Source organism: Athene cunicularia (genome assembly GCF_003259725.1).
Source record: "Athene cunicularia isolate RWA chromosome 6 unlocalized genomic scaffold, athCun1 chr6_part1, whole genome shotgun sequence".
NCBI lineage: Eukaryota > Metazoa > Chordata > Aves > Strigiformes > Strigidae > Athene > Athene cunicularia.
Genome location: NW_020799105.1, coordinates 22,320,994 through 22,342,248, shown reverse-complemented (window position 1 = coordinate 22,342,248; position 21,255 = coordinate 22,320,994). Strand labels below are relative to the sequence as shown.

At 38.2% G+C, this 21,255-nt stretch overlaps 1 protein-coding gene across 1 annotated transcript in view; it reads left to right on the top strand.

Moving 5' to 3' along the window:
- The window catches only part of CPXM2 (carboxypeptidase X, M14 family member 2), a 43,244-nt gene that overhangs the window by 20,827 nt on the left and 1,162 nt on the right, over positions 1-21,255 (top strand). Inside the window, exons 5-11 of the mRNA XM_026851559.1 lie at positions 2,198-2,348; positions 4,273-4,334; positions 15,660-15,783; positions 17,269-17,465; positions 18,311-18,490; positions 19,358-19,655; positions 20,465-20,676. Coding sequence (XP_026707360.1) covers positions 2,198-2,348; positions 4,273-4,334; positions 15,660-15,783; positions 17,269-17,465; positions 18,311-18,490; positions 19,358-19,655; positions 20,465-20,676 — 1,224 coding nt within the window. The remainder of the gene's footprint in view (positions 1-2,197; positions 2,349-4,272; positions 4,335-15,659; positions 15,784-17,268; positions 17,466-18,310; positions 18,491-19,357; positions 19,656-20,464; positions 20,677-21,255) is intronic.

Below are 21,255 nucleotides of genomic sequence, written 5' to 3'. Positions count from 1 at the left end.
TAACGTTATAATGCAATATACTAATGTGCTATATGATTATTATTACGTATCATTATGTATAGTATAATTGTATAATGCTGCCATGCATGGACTGACGCATTACCTGAAGGTCGCTATTTTGTACAAGACAAAGCTGGGTAAACTTGTGCTGATCTTGTGCCTGATGAATTTGCTTTTGTTCCACCCCTGCCCCTCTTTTGGTCTTTGCCAGAAGACTGGCTCTCTTTTAGTGGACATATATAAGCTAGTTTATCCCTTTAAACGTAAGCACAGTGAAGTCAACATGTGTGTTCATAGGTATTTTGATAATATTATTTGTTGTTTTTTAAAAGAAAGAAAAACAAAGCTGCATTTGTGTGGGTGCAGCACAAGGGGAAGCTTTTCTTAGCTGTGTCTGTCCATCCAGATATTCCCTTATCTCCCGTCCATACACTCTGCTGCTTCTTCCACAACCGCCCAAATTGCCTCTAGTCCCAAGAGCTTTCCTTACCCTGGTTTCACACCCAGCAATCTGAGTGTGTAGCTTAGCTAAGAACCTGTGTCCAAGTGACTGTTGGTTACGCACGATCAGTTTATATACATGAACATAGAATTTAATCATCCTGGACTGACTTTACAGCACCTCCAAGCCACAATTCACCTCCAAGTCACTGCCTATGGAAACCAAGAAGGTGTCAGAAAAAAAAAAAAAAAAATAAAAAAATTACTGCTGCTCTGTCAGACAAACAAATACGAGAGGAGAGCCAGGACATTACCTTCTCCATAGCTGTATACACATTACCATGGGGAATGCCCCGACCGCGTAAAAGCTGCATAGCTTTAACTCCTCTCAGAATACAGGAAGCAGCATTTTATTTCTCCTCGTATTCTTCTTTAGCTGAATACAGAGGCACAATTTAAGTACAAATGAAGATTTTGCTGGTTTAGATTGAAGGGTATTTTGCTGTAAATCAGATAACGGGCCACTAGAAAGATCAGCCTACTGAAGATTGATGCAGATATTGTAGTAGTGCATGAGCGCTGTGATCCATTGGACTCTACTGTGCCGAGACAGAATTGTCTCTTCGTTCCTATCTATTGCTAATAAATACAAGAGTGACTGCAGGCTCCAGTCATTCTTGGATTGGAAGAAATGAAAATTTGGCTCGTTGAAATTCACGGACTTTTCATCCTAGAGGATTTATTACTTTTTTTCCCCCTCCTCTCTGATAATAACAGAAGAAATTCTGTAGCTGAAAAGGTAAGATTTTTGAACACTGAATACATCTATTCTAGATGAGCCATTTATCCCAAACTCTGTGTCTAAAAGGAAGAGAGAGCAATAATCCCTCATCTCCTGGAATCCCAGAATATTATTTTGGGTTTTGTTTTGTTTTGTTTTCTTCTATGCGCTAGGCTTTTTTAATTATGTGTTGAATCTAGATTTGTATGTCTCTTTTTCAGCCAAGAGTTGACATGACTTTGCTGGGTGGGATCTTCATTGCTAGCAGCCTTACAAGTTTCTTACATTAAACACAATTTGCAGTCATTCTAAGTTTTGAAAAAAATAACTTGGATACTCTTTGTCTTTTTCAAGGAGTAACTGGGTGACCTCTTACAGAGTGTTGGTGAGCAATGACAGTCATGCATGGACCGCTGTCAGAAATGAATCTGGAGATGTGGTGAGTATCATGAAATAGATATTTTATGAAGAAGAGCAGAGGTGGGAAAGTGGGTGCTGTCTACATGAAGTTTTGTTTTGCCCAGTTGGTCAGTATAAGTCTACAAGGCAACATCTCTCGTGATCCCACTAATTTTAAGAGCATGTCACGTAATATAGAGAGGGACACAGAATATCCTACATGACAAGTCTGTGTGGGTCTGCCTATGGATGGGAATGCCACCCTGGCAGTGGTCTTGCATGTGATATTTTTCTTGTTGAGGGATTCATGCAAAGGTTAGCAACAGTCTGCTGATCCCCGGGGAAATCTTGTGCCCATGAGGTGCCTTTTGCTGGAGAGAGGGTATAGAGCTCCAGCTCCTTTGCCCCTCTCTGAGGGACATGGGGAGACTGTGCTCTTTGAAGAGCAGTTCCAGCCTGAGCCACCATCAACGTGGGGGCTGTACCAGGTGACTTCATTTTTTTCTGATACCAAAATTCCTAAAAGGTTTTTTTGAAGGACTGATCTTGCCATTTCTGTATGTTTGGCCTACGTAGATTTTTGAAGGGAACAGTGAGAAAGAGATCCCAGTTCTCAACATGCTGCCGGTGCCCCTGGTTGCACGCTACATCCGTATAAACCCCCGGTCCTGGTTCGAAGAAGGTAGCATCTGTATGAGACTGGAAATCTTAGGGTGTCCTTTGCCAGGTAAGAGCCTTTCTCAGTTGGTGTTGACATGTCTGCCTGTGCCAAGACTCAGTAATTTTATTTCCTTTGTTTATGTTCACTTTTGATAGAATACCTGTCTTTAATGAGTGAAGTCATGCAAAAAGAAACAAAAATATTTGTCCAGATACAGGGACATATCAGGACAACTCTTCAAACGCAACTGCATTGTGACTATAAGTGGCTCTATTAATAAACCAAGACTGAATAGATGATCTAACAAGATTTTCTCTGTTGTTTGGGATGAAGAGCAGTGCAATTAATCTTACTGAGTGCACAGGTACTAGGGAGGCAATAGGATTATGTATCAGGACAGTCACTTGCAGATGTCTTAAACTTTTAAGTCAAGAAAGAACTGTTAGAATCATGTAGTCTGATTTTTTTTACATTATTTTATTTTATTGTACATGCCATAGGACTTCTCTGAATTAATTTGAAGGCAAATATTCTGACTGAACTAGTGCTTATCTTGTAGGGGGGAAGGAGGGGTGTTGGGGATGTAAAGAATTTCTATCAAATTTCAAGTATAATCAAATCCAGCATGATCCTTGGTAAATCTCAGGTGAAAGTAAATGTTCTTATCCTTGGCAAAGACAGTGGGAAAGGCACAGTCTAATATTTAGCACAAGTTTCAGGTGTTAGTTGTTTCTCTTATCATATGAGTGCAAAACACAATTAGAGTTTTTCTAAACCATGTATATGAAGTGAAACCTTATACGAGGCCAATTAAAAAAAAAAAAAAAGGTCATTTTAGTCATTCAATTCTGCAAATTATGGCAGACATGTTTCTATTAGGCACACTGCAAATAGTTTTACGGTGGATTTTTGTCTATGCATGTATGTATATCAATATTTGAAAAACTGTTCAAACTTTTTCTAAGTTGCCCACTACTCATTCTACATCTCCTTCTTTTCCTTTGATCTTTTTTTTTTTCCTTTTTTTTTTTTTTTCTCCTTTGATCTTAAATTCTGGCACCTTGGGGATAGCTCTTTCTTTTTTTTGCAGGGGGCTATGAATAGTATTTTCAAAAATACTAGAGCCAGAAAGAGAACTGCCTTTCCAGAGCCTATCATTACTGCTTTAACTGTTCCTGCTGCTGTACAGAGACTTGCTGCCTCCAATTCCACTGTTGATGTAGGGTCTTCACGTGCCAAGAAGAGGTAGCCTAATTTTTGTCCTTTAGATGTTTAAATACTCATGGGAAAAAAAAAAAATCTGGGGCACGGAAAGGATAATTCTCTGACAAAATATGGGGCAAGTATTGTCATAAAACTTAGGGTGTAGGTGTATTGCCATGAAGCAGTGAGAGTTAGCAGCACTTGATCATCTACTTTTCTGGGGATAACAAATACGTCCTGGACTTGAATGGCAGTGACCAGGGGTGTCCTGTGTATGCGAATATTCATGTTTTCAGTAGGATTCTGATTTATTTCAACCATAGGTTTAGAAACCTCCAGCTCTGTGGGTTGCTTGTTTCTCATTGTACCTTTAACCCTGGAGGAGCAATTCCAGAGCCAGTGTTTCCCTCCAGCTCTTGAATGAACTGGCGGGCTGTCGGAGAGCCGTGATCTATCTCAAATTCCTGTGTGGGTTTGCAGAGGATCCACTCTCTATAACGTGGTGTGAGGCTGAAGGAAAAGCGGAGCTTTCTTCTGCACTGTGACTTTACCGGCATGCAGGATGCACACGGAGGTCCCCAGGGAATAACAGTGATGACACTCAAACCATTTTGGAGAACAATTTGTAGGGAAACCCTCACAATACTTTTCTATTTCGTAAAACTACTTAAAGAGGAAAGAACAAAATTTTGATGCTTGGAAAGGTGATTTTTATTAAATGCAGCAGTTATTTTCACTAGATTCTTATCGGGTATACACCCATACAGGGGCAAATTCTGCTTTGCAGTGTTAACATTTGTCACCCTGCAGCTTCACGAGGCTGTATCAGTGGGTGAAGGTGCCACCGAGGTAAGAACATCTCTGCTCTTCCAACACTGCAATAAGTGCTGCTACAGCTTGTTGCAGGACTTGGATTAGCATGGCAACAGCATCAGTGCTTCCTCCTGGTAGTCATTTACTGAGTTAATTGCCTGCAGTGGCTGATTCAGTTTATTCCTGAAAGAAAATACCAGAATCATTCACTGAGAAACACAATGGGAATGGAGTGTCTTTATTCAAAATGTAATTTGACTGAAAGAACTAATAGGTTTTGATAAGCTGCTGACCCGTCTTTTTAGCTCAGAGAGAACTGACATTTCTTCCTTCTAGCTCATTTTATTCATCGCACGCAAGGCTCTCAAAACAACACTGTTCCCCCAGAACTAAGCAAGTCTCCTCGATTTATCACAACCAACAATCTGTCAGTTCACACACCTCTATCCTTTCCAAAGCCCAAAGACCCACAAAAGAAATTATATGATGCTCAATTCCTTTGAATACCCGGTATGTTTTTGATTCTATTTGCACCCTGAGTGTGAACGTACAAGAAGTTGTCAGGAGGAGCAGTCTGGGTGTGTTTTGGAGCTCCCACACACTGTGTCCTCCTGGGGCGGTAGCAGTGCACAGGCAGATGGGGTGTAGGGAAACACCCCAAGAAAAAAAAAAAAAAGTGGGGCTGAAGGAAAGTAAGTAATTTTTCATGAATGTGAATTTCTCTTCATATCTTTTAAATATGTAATGTTAGGTTTTATGTCCTTATTAATCCCTGAATTAAGTGATTTGCATTCAGTCTGTACTCTAGATCAACTTTCCATCATATAGGCTCACAAGGGGAGGTAAGGAAGGAATACCAGATAAAGAAGAAACCTGAATAAGATATTAATATTCTAGGAAAACTTGTTAGCACTGTCAGAATGTGATGGAAATGGTTAAAGACAGCCAGGACCCATTCCTGTGGGTAGGGCTCTATTAATAAAATCTCCTGCATATTCTAGGTGCGCTAAAAGTTGGACAAATCATGAGAAAATGCTATTTAGAACGGAGAAGATATTGATTATCTAATGGTATTATCTAAGATAGTTGTAATTTTTATCAGTGCAATGCTTATATATTATTCATAACACATTTTTGGTGTATTGTAGGCTGGTTTTGACAAACAACCTGTTCTACACTGCTACAATAACTCTACAAATAAAATCTATGTTATCCAACTGTGTCGGGCAACAGGCAAATCTATGTTATCCAGCTGTGCCATCTTTCAGGCAGCAGAAGTGGTTTGCTGTTTCACCAAGGGAAAAACCTTTACCTATGGAGGAAAGATGTCAGAAAATCCTACCGATAGCAGAAGGTGGTGCTGCCATTTCTTGCTGGGGAAAGAGAGGACAAAAGCACCAGCGTTTAATTCCTCTCCAGTTTCCAAAAATGTTGTTATTTACATAGATGTAGACTGACACACACAATCTTTCGCAATTGCCTCAGAGGGATGGATGTACTTTCCTTGCCTGTTCTTTCTCAAATCTAAGAAAAATCAAAAAGAAACTGCATATGATCAAAAGTACCCAGAGATAGGAGAGAGAAAATTAGCTGAGCTATTCATGCATTTATTTATACTGTAGAGTATTCAAGGCAACGGGCAATTATTTCAGGGGAATAAATTTGTGATGAAATTTAATTTTTAATAATTCTTATATAGAAAACTATCATTGGTATCATGATTATGCCATCACTTTCAACCCGAGATAAAAAATTAACTACTCTGTAATGGAGCACTGTGTTTTGCAGTGGATGCATCATTCAGTCCTATTTTCATTGCTTCTCTCTTATTGCCAGGCTACCTGGTTAAGACTAGAATTGTGCTTATTTTGTATAAAACTGTGACTTTCTACAAGTATCGTTCATTATAAGTGATTGTGTAGACAGCAGTACTAAATTCAGTGAACTACTTGTGAGAGTAAATTTTTGCTTAGAGTGACAGTCTGTCCTTGTGTTCTGCTTTTATCATTGCAAAACTAAAACTTAATCTTGGGCAATTTAAAACTTTTGGGGGAGTTTGCCTAAGCAAGGACTGAATAAAAATGAAGCCAAATTCAATAATTCTCTCGGAAAGGCCAATGTATTATGTTTCTTCATGCTCACCATGACAGACGTGTAACATCCCCCAGCAATGCAGTGAGTGTCATTAAAAGGTTTTCTGTCATATTTTATTTGTAAACTGAAGTACATACTATTCTGAAGAAGAATTAACAATCCTCAGACTTACCGTTAGTATCAGAATCAAACTGTGGGAAATAATTAGAAAGAGAAAACCTTTATGAAGCAACTACTGCAGGTAAAGAGTTTGGATTTTCTTTTAGCCATTATTATCATTCATTATGCTTAACTGGAATTAGTTTGGTATTTGACTATATATCAACATATATAGAAAAGAATTTATCTATAGTTGAGGAATATCATTTTCATTGCTGATTTAATGTGTGATGTTAATGCTCATGGCTGCCATGAAATAGATCATGTTGAAAAAACCTTAGAATCATCTGGTAGGTCTGCCAGCAGATTTTTTTCAAGATTACACGTGTGCTGTCATGTGTTTTGTGAAGACAGGTCAAATTCCCTTATATGACATGGAAATTAAAAAAAAAAATCAGTCATTTGCAAAATGGCACTTTGAGGGGTTTGAGGCAGTCTGAAGGCTTTAGACTAGAATATTCTTTTTATTAAAAACTTATCTAAATCACCTGAATGACTTCGTTATCTCCTCCATTTGGAGCACCATATGAGCATCACTTCTGAGCTTACAAGTGATACCATACAGCTCAGTGTAGGACGTCTGTGAGAATGGCACATATGAACAAATCGTGTTGGGAATGGATGTAAGTTTTACTTACTAAATGAGAGCACGTTGGGGGATATTGTTTTGTGAGTGTTGATTTCCTCTTCAAGTCATTGCAAAGCTCACTTCATACCTTTGCAGTGCCAGTTAAAAGAACACTGAAAACTAAAGGAGGACAAAAAAAAAAAAAAAGACGGCCACAAATTGTTGGCTTTAACATTATAACTGGAAACCCACTGGAAGCATCAGTGCTCCACTGCTTGAGGTGCTGTGTAGAGATGTAATATAACATAAAATCCCTCCTATACGTCAAACCACTGAGCAATCGGTCCTCTCTGGTACTTTTTATGGGCAGTCCCCAGAGCTCTCATGCTGGAAGGTAGCTGGGCAGCTTAGAGCTTCCTAGACACTTATCCATCATTACGAAGAATAGAAGTATGAAGGTAACAAGCTGCCGTTAACCGCAAAATTAATTAACTGTACAAGATAGATTAGTGATAGAAAAAACCCCTAATTTATTCCTCTGTATAAATGGGAGTGCCACACTTTTGCAGGCTCTTTTCTCCTTGGAAGAAAGAGAGACTGTCTGAGGTAGTGCCATGAATACTGAGTGTATTTCAATAATAATTCTTCTGTGGTTTGAGTTTCTTAGTCTCTTATTCTCTCTATTAAACAAAATAATTTTTACCAAAGTGGACCTAACCAGCTGTGCACAAGACTTCTACGTATTAGCTTTTAATTTTCTAATCTGTATTCCTGCTGCAGCAGAAACCCACTGATCCAAGCAGACTCACAGCAGAGCCTGGCAATATATGAGGGTTAATTCTCCAAGGAGCTGTCAAATTGTGCAATGTTTTTGAGGAAGGACCAGAGATACAATCATTCTCACTGTACAATTTTATTTTTTTTTTTTTAAGTTTCCACCAACTCTACAGCATTCACAGCCATTCCCATGATATTAATGTTTGATGTATGGAAAAAGTGCCAAACTTTGAAAGGAATGGGATTAAAGTATTAGGAAAAATATATCGGTTGCAGTATATTTTGGCTCGTGGTGATAGAGAAAGCCTTCAACATTCTGGCAGTTTTATGAAGTTTATTTTTATATTTTTACAACAGGGCCATATTTTTACAATTGTGAAGATATTCCGTGTGGCAGGAAACACATTGTCTCTTTCTAGAAGAAGTTGGGTTTTTTTTACGATTTCCATTTCTCAGTCATCAATATATTAATGAGTAATTTCTACAAATTAACATGGGTTGACCTTTAAGGCTTTGGTGTTTCAGTCATCTGCAGGGTTAGTGCAGCATCATTGTTGTCAGTGAACTTGCATCAGTTTAGCCTGCAGTTAATTTGGAAAGAAGACCTAAAAATTTAGGTGAATTGTGTGAAATTTAATCATCTTGATTGCTCAAAAATTTATTTTTCAATAAGGAAAGAAAACTTGCATCTGATCAGGCTCCAATTCAAGTCCATTTCCAGGTGGTCTTGTCATGGAGCAAGTTCTCACTGGGAAGTACAGACTGCACTGAACAGCCAGATTTTGTGGAGGCAAGATGGCTTTTTGACATTTTTCAGTCGTATTTGTAGAGCAGCGTTCAACTGACCTTCCTACATTTCTGCTGTAGATTAGGGAATGGAAATGGAGAGCAGTGTGTGAACAAAGAGTAAGAAAGTGGTAGAGACATGGGTAATGTTATAGTAAAGCTTAATGGAACTTTGATGTTTCATTTCATAAATAACTCAAATAGTTCAAATTTTGCTTTTCTTCCACATAGGAAAAAAAAACCCAACTAAATGCTTTTAAAATTTTCTTGAGAAAACTAATTTGACAATGCAAAGGTTTTAAAGTGACAAATAAGAAACTTAGAAATGTTGTTATAAGGTATTTTTAAGTTTTATGAGTTTTGAATTTCATTAAGTCTTGTTGTTGCAGGATAGTATCCATGTATTCTACCTACTAACAATTACGCGTTTTTCCCCCAAAATATCGCAACTGATAGGTGATACTGTTTTAAAACATAATTTTTCTTCTCTAGAGACAGTATCTTTTGGCTGTGTTGTAATAAGACAGGATGATATTTAGGATTTCATATTTAGCTTTTTTTTTTTTTTCCCAATAATTTTAAACCAAATGAAGATGGTTTTGTGCAAAGGGAAGCAATTCTTCCTTAACTGCCTGACAACCACTGGTTCGACAAAGGATTACTCAAAATTCCAGACATCCCAGATATGGCAAATTCCATCCCAGATATGGCAAATTAAGGAATGTGTCTGATGTTTTCCAAACAGACTTGTTGATTTCTAAAAATAAACCATAATAAGTTAGGTTAGAAGCACAATATTTCTAAAAATAAACCATAATAGGTTAGGTTAGAAGCACAATATATCAAGAAATATAAAGCTAAGCCTTAACACTCTCGGCCTCTTTTGTTTGTTTGTTTGTTTGTTTTTGTTTTTGTTTTGTTTTGTTTTGTTTTGTTTTGTTTTGTTTTGTTTTCCAGGTGAATGGCCTGGAAGGTCAAGGAAATAAAGGGGTTTGTTCTATCCACAAAATCACCTTTGAACCTTCAAAACTCACAAACTATAAATTACATCCATATAAAAATAAATATGCTAATTATAAAGTAACAAAGACCTCCAACTTCCACAAAAAAAAAAGTTTAGGTATATAATCAGGAACGTTTAATATGCACAGTAGATCCTTCTGGTATTTTGCAAGCAGTGCCTAGACTCTGAAAATACTCATCAAGAAAACGAAAAGCTAATTCCTTGTAATAAGAAATTAATCAAGTAGACACAAAACATTTACTGGGGCTTTTTCCTCTGATGTGACTTTTTTTTTTTCCACTCTTTTATCTTGCATCTGACTCATCATTTTCCAGTGTCTTTTGCCCTTCTCTGTAGCCTAAGGATACCCTTCTGCTTTTCTGTTGAAGTTTAGTTGCTCATGCAGAGTAGCTGCGGAGCAAGCTGATGCCTGCTGCCTCTTTGTTTCTGTTTCAATCTATATGAGCTGATTTGTGTAGTAATTAAAAATATTTCAAATTTGTTAGGGGTTTTGGGGTTTTTTTTGAGTTTTGTTTTTGAAAACCTGTTTAAAATACATACAGGACAATGGAATTCAGGTTTCCACATTCCTTGCATGCATTATGGCTAAGCATCTATATATTTGAAATTCATAAGCACGTGAAAATCCTTTTCTTTCTTTTCTCAGACCCAAATAATTATTACCACAGAAGAAATGAAATGACAACCACAGATAATCTTGACTTTAAACATCACAACTACAAGGAAATGAGGCAGGTAGGCAGAGGCAGGTGTGTGACCTCTTGGATGGAGGGTGGATGGGTGCAGGCTTTTGAGCTCTTACGGAATCTGAATTCTACCTGTTAAAAATATTATTGAATGGTGTCTGCGATCTATTTAAAGAAACATTTCCCCTGTTTTAATCTATTAAAATCCCGAGGTCCTAATTTTTATGTCAACTAACCTTAAGAACGTGACACTACATGACAGAGGGTGTATCTACACATAATGTACCATCATTTTTATTCCATGTATATTTGAGTGGTGAATATTATGGTGGCTTCTCCTTTCAGATTTGACCCTGACTCAGCCATCAGAATTCTCATATATCTCAGTGGTTTTGGATAATCAGCATAAACTATACAGACTCAAGTTCTGTATTCACAGCTGTGAAAAATCAGCAAAAACTCAACAAAACCACTAGAAAAAAAACATCCCGTTAGTATAATTTTAAATCTATCAGCCTTGTTATTCTTGTTCCTTTAACTTCAAACAGGCAATGCTGTTGGTTTTGTTATTGTTTTTAATCTTGCTTCATTTTGCCACAAGCACTGGCGTGGGTTGTCCGAAAGAAATATTTCTGTCCACTTTCTCTTCAACTATAAAGATAATATGCTTGGACTTGGAATGTGTGAATCATTTGCTGTGTGCTGAATTTTCAGTGTATTTAGACTGCATGAATCACCATTTTTATTGAGCAATTGTGTACTGAGTCACACACTTATTTCAGTGGAGATTTCATGGCCTATATTTCTTAGCACAAAGATTAGACAAGTAGAAACTCAATTGGCATAATTACTGTCAAGAACAATAAAATGTATCTTACGTTCTCATTGCAGAAAGGCAAGTTGGTCAGGTTAGAAATATCTTTGGGGAAAAGACACAGCTTTAAAACAATGTTTTTCCACTTTTCTTACAAGTAGCAAACTTGTGACTGTGGCTGAGAGCTGGTCAGTTGTGAATTGTCTTTGACCATGCTCTCCCAATTTCTGGTTTTCTCTGTGTCAAAATGATTAATTCAGAGTTCACTGGATTCTAACTGGGTTCCGCTGCTGGTAGGCAGAATATTGTGAGTTGGGATGCAGTAAGTGTTATATCCCCCAAACAATTTTTAGAACTTCAAAATTTTTCTGAGTGTGAAATGGAAAAAATAACTGTCAATTTCCAGAGCCAACTTTTTTTTTTTTTTTAAATAATGTACATTATTCTCGTTCTCTTAGCTACTTCACTGCCAACATTCTTAGAAAGACACCGTTCTTTGAAGTTGTTTATCAGGAATGCTGAAGGAGGAGAAGGTGTTTTGGAAGCATTACATTACATTGCATTGCAGTATGTCAGGTATTTGTGAGAGGGAGGGTTTTTCTCAGTGTCAGATTATTTTCATAGAACTCTCTGTTTAGGAGGATGAAATTTATGGTACCCTTTTTTTTCCTCTTAAAAGAGCATTCAAGATTCTTCTTTCAGTCAGTGGGAACACTAGCTGTGTCTCGTATGCAGAAGTCAGGATTGTCTTACAGTCCAAAACATTTACATGATTAATTCATGCTGTATGGGAAACTCTTATAATTCTTGATAAATATCCGCAGAAATAGTATGAGGTGGACATTTGAGAACAACATTGGTTTTGAAATAACAAACCCAGATCATATCTTTCTTAGGAAATAGGAGTGTTAATTCTGAAATCCATTTAACTGGAAAGTGACTCATGTCTTGGGACAAGCCAGACTTCGAGCACTCCTGAAGTCTTACATTGCTCTTCATGGACAGCTGTCTTTATGGACGTGCTGAAATGATAATCCAGAACATTGAAGAGCACTGTATATGTCATCAATTGAACAGGTTTCTTTGAGTGTGAAAGAACAAAATGTAGAAGACTAGAGCAAAACCCAGCAAACCTCCCAGGTTGCATGCAATGCCGGGTTGAGAGTCTCTACCTGATAGTCTCCAAGCTCAAGGAGGGAGGTAGTTTCTCTTTTGGCTCAGCAGAACAAGAAATAGAGGCTTTTGGAGTGTTAGGTTAACAGTTGGACTCAATGATCTTAAGGGTCTTTTCCAACGTAAATTGATGATTCTGTGAACTCCACAGAGGATAAAGAATAGCTCTAATCTGAAAGACGTTGACTGAGAGTCCTTTTGCCTCCTCTAAGTGTAAATGGCACTTAGACCTACATTTAATACAACTTTTCTGCAGAATGGAGGAATTGGACCTTCAGTTTTGTGGGGCTTCTTCAAAGACTGCATGGAAGTTTTTTTCCAGGGTGCTAATAGGGTAAACAATTGGTAGTGACAAACAAATAGGAACTGTCAAATAAGAACTGTTAGTGAATGTAATTGTGAAAGTGTTTTACAGTCCTGCTGGCTGTCAATAAAGCCCTGACTGACTGTTACCATCAGTTGTCTTTGAGAATTTGTACAAAGTGCAACAAAAATGCTGTGACGTTTCAGGTGACCTGTCGTGCTATATGTAGGAAATGGGTATGAGAAAAGCCAATGTGAAATATGTTCATTTTCAGTATTGTATTTACATATAAACATTTAACTACATTACTATATCCATACTGTTATCAGAAGAGCCATGGTGAAGTCTGCTCCAGAGGCCCTAATTCAGGAAACGTTCTTTGTTTGACTCAGAAAGTAATCACATGCTTGCAATTAGGGAGATGATGGGAAGTTTACTGAGGCCAGTACAAATACTTCCACTCTTTGTAATATACTTTGAACTCGGTTCTAGGAATTTTTCTTGCTAGTAATGAGCTTTTAATATGCTTTTAACTGCTTTCCTAAATGGATGTTCTTGGTATCCTGCACGTGCTGAAGCGCCAGGCACGTTAGGAAAGCTTCTGCTCTGCAGCTTGATTTCAGAGACAGCTCCGAGAGGACAGGCTCATCTTCTCTATTTCACAACTTGGGGAGCTGCATGGATGCACTGATACATCAGCCAGGAGGGAGTTTCCTGTACTTTGAAGAGGATGTGAGGAGACAAACTAATAGACAGTAACATTATACATTACAGAAAGCCATTTTCAGCCTGTTAAAATAGACCTTTTAATGCAATATCTGTACTCATTGGCAGAGTGAAAAAAAAAAAAAAAAATCTCTACTGGAGAAAAACATGGTATCTGATCCAATAATAATCCCTTTCATCTTCATGTCAATAGGATATAAACTAATAATCCCCACCAGTATATCTTGGATAAGTTCTGGTCGGTGAGGCTCTAGCAAGAGATCCATAGCTCCATATCCATTAAAGATGTTTTTGGTTCATTATGAGCAGGTTGACCATGAAGACTTAACTCAGTTTGTATCAGAAAGTTAGTTTAAATCAAACACTATAAAATGTAAAACATTGTCCTCTGGCTTCACCCACTTGTTTCAGCTGGAACAACAAATGATGTCATACCCACTTACATGTGCTTAGAATGTTAAAAGGAGTTCCGTGGAAATAGCAGCACAGTGATGATGATGACAGTGGTGAAAAAAAGTAGATAAGAAACCAGACAATACACTGAAAGAGCGTAACTGGCTATTTTTCAGCCAAGTGCCGAGTTTAGATTTGTAAAAGAAATTGTTTCTCACGTGTACAAAACTAACGTGTGAGATGAACGAATGTACAAAATTAACATCTGTTTGGTCTCTTTGCAACGTGATTATAAATAGGAGGCGAGCCTTTTATGAGAGGAATTTTAATGATGTTCTTCCCAATGTGAATTGTGTTTCCACTTAGATTTGCTAAATGGTGGCATGGGAATTGGACACATCTAATTATTGCATTTTTTAAATCATCAGCCTTGTGATTATCCAATATTGTTTCTAAATTAGCACTATGTGAGCAAAGAGTTTTGTTACGCTATAATGTTTCTTCAATAATGTATGTTTATGAAAAGATTGTCTAATTAATAGTCCCTAGGGCTCCAATTTACAGTAAAGTCCTTATTTCTTTCTTTAATGTCTTCCGATGGGGGAAAAAAAAAAAAAAAAAAAAAAAAGGAGACAGATAAATTCATGTAATTTAAAGCTATTTGCAAATACTTATTATTAACACAAAGAATTTTCAGTCTTGTTTGTAAATTTTGACATTCAGCTGAAATGCCACAGTAAAGTGTTTGATGGTGGGACAGTTTAGACTCCAGATATCCTTACCTGGGTGACATCTGTGTAACTCCATGGGTTTAAACAGAGCTATACCCTTAAGCACGGCCGCCTCTATGGCCCTCTCTACGCACTTTAGTAAGCACTAAGGCTATTTGATAATATTTTGACAATGTCGTGCGATGTCTCTAGAACAGTGAATAGAATAGATTGCGATGGGAGGAAAGTCTTCAGACAGGCTGTTGGCATCACCATTATTAATTCTAATTTTTGCTGAGACTTGGTAAGCAAATTATGAGGTATCTATTATTTACTGAAGGAGTGTATCCCGCTCTGTTTATGGACTCGTCCAGATTATATCTATTTTGCTGTTTTGGCCACATCAACACTGCCTTTACCTTTATGATTTTTCTATATGAGGTTTCACATTGTAGTTAGTACAAGAAGGGTGGGCTTGGTTTCTATCTCAGTGGAGGCAGGTGTCATCAGAATTCACTGGGGAAAATCATGTTTAAATTAATGATATTCTTCTCTCTTTGTTTGTTTTGAATGGAATTGTTGCTGCATAGGGTAAAGGAGAGAGAAATCTCCATTACTGGGCAGAGCACGGCTGTGGCAACTTGTAATGTACGGGCATTGCCGTGCCGCTAACACGCTGCGTCATCTCAAGTCACCCAGCTGTAGTAAATCAGAGTGTGTTGAAAGAAATGTTAAGGTGGCTAATTACTCTCCACTGCGTAATGTTTTCAAAACGTGTTTTACTACCTCTTGACGGTATAGTAGTATGTTTTTGCTGGTTTTATTCCTGTTGGACTTCCTCTTCAAGTCCTTAATTTTGTGATAATATTGCAAATACATCTCATGTAAGAAAGATCTTGAACCTCACCTACACTGCAGTGTTTCAGCTGACAGTATTCATCTGGTTCCAGCGGAACAAACATTATGTTGTGTGATAGCAGAGCCACAAATTTATGAACTAAACGGAAAGCTTTTACAACTAAGAAACAATCCAAAAAAAATTAAGTTTCTGCCACAACCCATTTGCAATGAAATAATTAATAGTGGATCTATTTTTGCTGCTGCATTGTCTAACTATATGTCTTTTTTTTTTTTTTTTTTTTGGCAGTTGATGAAAACTGTGAATAAAATGTGCCCGAATATCACAAGAATTTACAATATTGGAAAAAGCAACCAAGGATTAAAGCTGTATGCTGTCGAGATTTCTGACAACCCAGGAGAACACGAAGTTGGTTAGGATTTAATCTAACTAAATCTGTTGAAGGGTGTTGGGATTTGTCTTTTTTTTTTCCCCCCTCCTCATTCTCTGTATCTTCCGTAATTATCACTGATGGAATTATATTCGTGGCAGCAAAGATTTCCAATGTATGTGGGAGGAACGTCAGCACTATATTTCTAAATTGGGAAGTGGAGAGTGAGCACAAATAGAAGGCATTTTGAATGTGGAATCAAATTCTTTAATGATAATAAGTTTTATTCTTTACAATAACAACATAAAAGTGAATGTTAGGCCTCAGGAATGGATTTTAGTTGTGGAGATTTATGTAGCTTTGGATAGAAATTTACCTTTTATTTTTATATGGGGTAAATGCATTGCAAGCGAGAACAGGTCAAATCTCCCAAATCATCCTTCACTGGTGAGTGTTGGGGTACAATATCCTACACTGATCTAATTCTTCAGAATAGAAAGTAATTCAGTCTTTGGTCTTTCTGTGGAGAAAAATAAAGATCTCACTACGATAGTTCCTGGAGCAGCTGTTGGAATAAAGGCATCTTGTGCTTTGCCATGTCCATAAATACCCTGATATGTGTTCCTACCACAAAAGGAGGTGTGCGGCGACATGCTCCTGAGACATCTTCCTACTTTGCCATAAGGGATGGAGCACAATAGACATAATCTCCCAGTAGGCTTGGAACTTAATTTAGACCGCAATCTCTGAATCTCAGATGTTAACACCAGAATAATTCATCCAATCTGCCTTGCCTATTTACTTACTTATTTTTGAGAGTCCTGCAGAAAATACACAAAGGGTGCACCATGGGCCAGACAAACTGGAAGGGTGGATCCAGCCACAAGCCATAGCTTGGCCAGTTAGGCTGTCCTGTCGATGTCTGCAAGTGTTATTCATACAAAGGACAAATAAATTATGGAGCTTTTTTTTTTTTTTAAAGCTGGCATTATTCCTATTCATCTCCGAAGTATTTTGTAGTTGAGTGCAACTATTGTGGCATTCACTATAACATTCAAAAATATCTATGAACCTGTCTTTTTGATTAATGAGGGAAAAGGAGTGTCTGGAGTCAGAGATCAATTATGTACAGTTACTGACAGTTATCTTTTAAGAGCCTTAGCATCTGTCCCAAATATCTATTAGTGATGTATTTTTCATGTTATTTTTAGATTATCAGAACTTTTAAGATCTAGCTGTAACGTGCTGAAATTGTGAGTATAATTAAAAATCTGTTTAATGGAAAATAGATTTTGGAGGTTTTACACAGTGACTTTAGATATCACCGATACGTAAACCTGTTCTTTTAAAATAGCAACGGAAAGTAATTATTTGTTTCTATAAAGTTACATCTCATCTATCATTTGCCCAGTTAAGGCATTGCTCCAACTCTCCTCAAGCGAAACGTTGCTGACTGACATCAGTGAAATTTGGTTAGATATTTATTTACTGCTCTGACTATACTTCTGCCCCCTGTGTTTTCGACAGGTGAACCTGAATTTCGGTACATTGCGGGAGCCCATGGGAATGAAGTACTTGGACGTGAACTAATCCTTTTGTTAATGCAGTTTATGTGCCAGGAATACCTGGCTGGGAACCCACGTATTGTTCATCTCATTGAGGACACCAGAATCCACCTCCTGCCCTCAGTCAACCCAGATGGCTATGACAAGGCATATAAAGCGGTAACGTAAATATGGACATATCAAGGAATTATTTTACTTCTAGTAGATGAATAAAACATGCTCCTGCTGTCATTATTTTTTTTTCCCAAAGATTATGTTTTACAAGCAATCAAAATAAAATAAATTTAAAATAGACACATCAAAGCAAACACAAACCACTGAAACATCTTACTCGGAAAAGCTGAAAGAAACAACATTCTATGTGGCATTGGCTAACAGGAAGATGTGTATGAAAACGAGGGTCATAAAGACTGCCAGAACAACCTATACTGAGGTGTATAGATCAATGGGAACACCATTATGGAAAATTCATGCAATCTGTTTCTCATGAGGAACCAAGCTAAGCACGTGAAAATTTGTGTTCCTCCACAGCTGAAATTTAATAGTGCGTCCTTAAGGAGAGCACAGTGTGTTGGGCATTGTAATAATTCAGTCTGGAAGAAGACAGACACCAGGAGGAAAAATTTCAGGGGCTGGTCAAACACACTGGAAAATCTTCCAGGGCAGTCTGTAAAAGACTGGAATACAGAAGTGGCACTCACAGTCGTGGAAGGGAATATATGCTATCCATTGTAACCCAGGGGAAAACCAATCTTAAAGAGAAACCTGGAATACAAACCAGAACATTTTGGCTAACCACAAGTAATTTTTCATAGGTTTTTCTTCACCTCATTCAGGGTTTCATAAAAAATGAAAAACAAGCAAACAATTATTTTAAATATTTAATCATTCCATTTCCCTGTATAGAAATATTTCTGACACATCCACAAACACTTTGCTGAGGACTCGCAGGTTGTCATTTTTTTTTTTTTCTTTTTTTTTTTTTTTTTTATTGTTAATCTAAGGGTTCAGAATTAGGGGGCTGGTCTTTAGGACGATGGACTCAGGACGGCATTGACATCAACAATAATTTCCCTGATTTAAACTCCTTGCTCTGGGAGTCAGAAGATCAAAAGAAGAGTAAAAGAAAAGTTCCAAACCATCATATCCCGATCCCCGACTGGTACCTGTCCGAAAACGCCACCGTGAGTAAGGCCAGAGAGAGGGGAACACAAAGGGGAAAATAAAAATGCACAACAAAAGTACCATTCACCTCCATATTATAGAGGGAAATGCTTGCTGGAGGATCCTTTTTCCCTCAAGCTATTGCAAGAAGCTGGAGGACTCAATACCCAACTAGGCAGCAACAGGTAGACAAAGAGAAACCCACCACAGGGCTCAGTCTTCTCCCGTTTCGCAGCATCGATGAACTCTTTGCAAACTTAGTCACCATACAGATTTTTTTTTTTCTGGGGTTTTCTTATTTGTTCTTATTTGAAATATATTCTTATCTGAAACAACAGAGCAAATGCTGACGTATATGCAAAACCTATGCGGTGTCTCATGCTAAAGTCATTTATTGGATCTTAGTGCCAAAACTGAACTTATTTTTGCATGGCCTTTTAAATATAACGGCAACTATTTATAGTGGCTGAGATTCCCCCAGTTTGAGGGGAAGGTGCTTAACTGTGGCAGTTCTGTGGGCTTTAGAAGTATTTGTGTTTAAAATCCCTTATTTCAAAACCTCATTTCAGCTGATGGCAGAGGGAGCAGTGTTATGGTCTGACGTCTCTGTCAGTTGCTGCTCTCGGCCTCATTCTACGTAGATGTTCCTGCTACATAAATTACTAACATTAAGGTTTTGTTAGCTTTTATGGGTTGTTGGTGACCTCCCAAGCATGGCTGTCAGGCGCCACGATTTAAAGAAGTCATTTCCTTGGTCACATCTCTGTGCTGGCTGCTTGCTCCATGCTAAGAAACTCGCAGTGGGCCTCCTGCATCTGGTCTGCCTTTGAAACAAGATTATCGCATTTCACGGGTTGAATCAAAGCTGCTGATTCTTTTTCTCCCAGGTGGCAGTTGAGACGCGTGCGATCATAGCATGGATGGAAAAAATCCCTTTTGTGCTGGGTGGCAATTTGCAGGGAGGAGAGCTGGTGGTGGCATACCCCTACGATATGGTGCGATCGATGTGGAAAACCCAGGATTACACACCTACCCCAGATGACCACGTCTTTCGCTGGCTTGCGTATTCCTACGCCTCCACGCACCGGCTGATGACAGATGCACGAAGGAGAGCGTGTCACACAGAGGATTTCCAAAAGGAGGACGGCACTGTTAACGGAGCATCCTGGCATACCGTGGCTGGAAGTAAGTGTCTCTAGAAACTGTAATTACCATTAGCTTGCTAAATAAGAGGAGGCTATCTCTGCAAGGTATAACACTGCAGAGGCAATGATGGTAAAACATGTGCCCTGAGAGGAGTATTTCCCCATCTAAAAGTCTGTTTATTACACTTCATCAAGTATCAGAGCACTGAAGAAGTCTGGGTCACTAATAACCGGGCGACTGTTTCATTTGCTGCTGAGGTTTCCAAAAGTTCACGTGCAATACATTACTTGTATGGATTCTGTACATACAAGATGGTTTGTCAGGAGAAAACCAGCCCAGTCCAAACCCACTAGGAGCGGGGAACATGTCGGCGTTTGCCATCTCACAGGATGCCAGCAGAAAACTGCTGCTGAACATCAAAGGTAACCAGTGTCAGAGCCAAAGCAGCGACTCTAGGGAGAGAATCCAGTGGCCCTTGGATAAGAAAATCATTATTTCAGCCTTCTGATTGCTGAACTCCCTTGCAGATCATCCACCACTCATGTTCACTTTGAGTTGTAAAAACATGCTACAAAAAGCTGCTGCTTGCCTGCTACTGTCCTAGTTTTAAAGGACCTGGACATCCTTACACTTAAATTTTGCATGGGTTCCTCAGGCATTTCAGCTGCCAGAATAAATTACAGACTGCATTATTCACCATATGCCCAAGCCTGTTGCCCTGTAAGGAGCATGAAGGGGAAACCATCACCTGGAGTGCAGACCAAGCATCGATTTCCAGGAAAACCCAATTAGAAGCACATTTTTAACAGCAATAGGCAGTTATGTCTGGGGGTGGACACTTCGAGCAGGCTCGGAACCAGGCACTCTGCTGATTCATCACAATTCTGCTCAAATCTTTGTTTTTTATAAGTACATCAGTTCGACAACGTATTGTATAAAATCAAGGACTGAGCTGTGTGTCTGTCATCACTTGAATGACGACGGGCACAACTGCAGCAGTAATGGCAAACAGATGCGAGTGTCTGTGCAGACCGTGTTTTATTGGAGCGGGCTCACGGTTGTAAGTCGCAGGTAGTTTCACTGCATAAACATTTCTAAATTCTGGACATGTCTTTTATGGTTTTTACATTGGCCCATGTAAAGTTAATGCTGGCCAGCCTTTAAAGGCTAGAGCCAAGAATTAACCTTTCAAATATTTTTTTCAGGAGGTTAAAAAGTGCTGGGTGAATTCAGGGGGAACGATTGAACTCTTAGATCATGAGGCCAATGCCTGTCAATGCATTTCTGCAAATTCTTAAAATTAAAAAAAATAAATAATCTCTGAATGCTAATTGAACCCCTTAATTACCAAATTTATGAGTTTAATTTTCCTAAGTGCTATAAGAAACATGATTATGAATCGATCCAGAAAAGAAAACATTGGCCACGTCACTAAGAGCTGTCACACTAAGTTACATTAAGTAATGATGTACAATACAGATGCTGAAGAGTATCTTGATTTCTTAGTAACAATTGCTTATTGGATTTGGTTCATCTGATCTGTTTTACTGCTTTATGATGTTTCTCATTATACTTTACATCCCGCTCTCTTACATTATAGCAAGACTTCCAAGACTGTCTTTGAGAAAAACACTGGAAT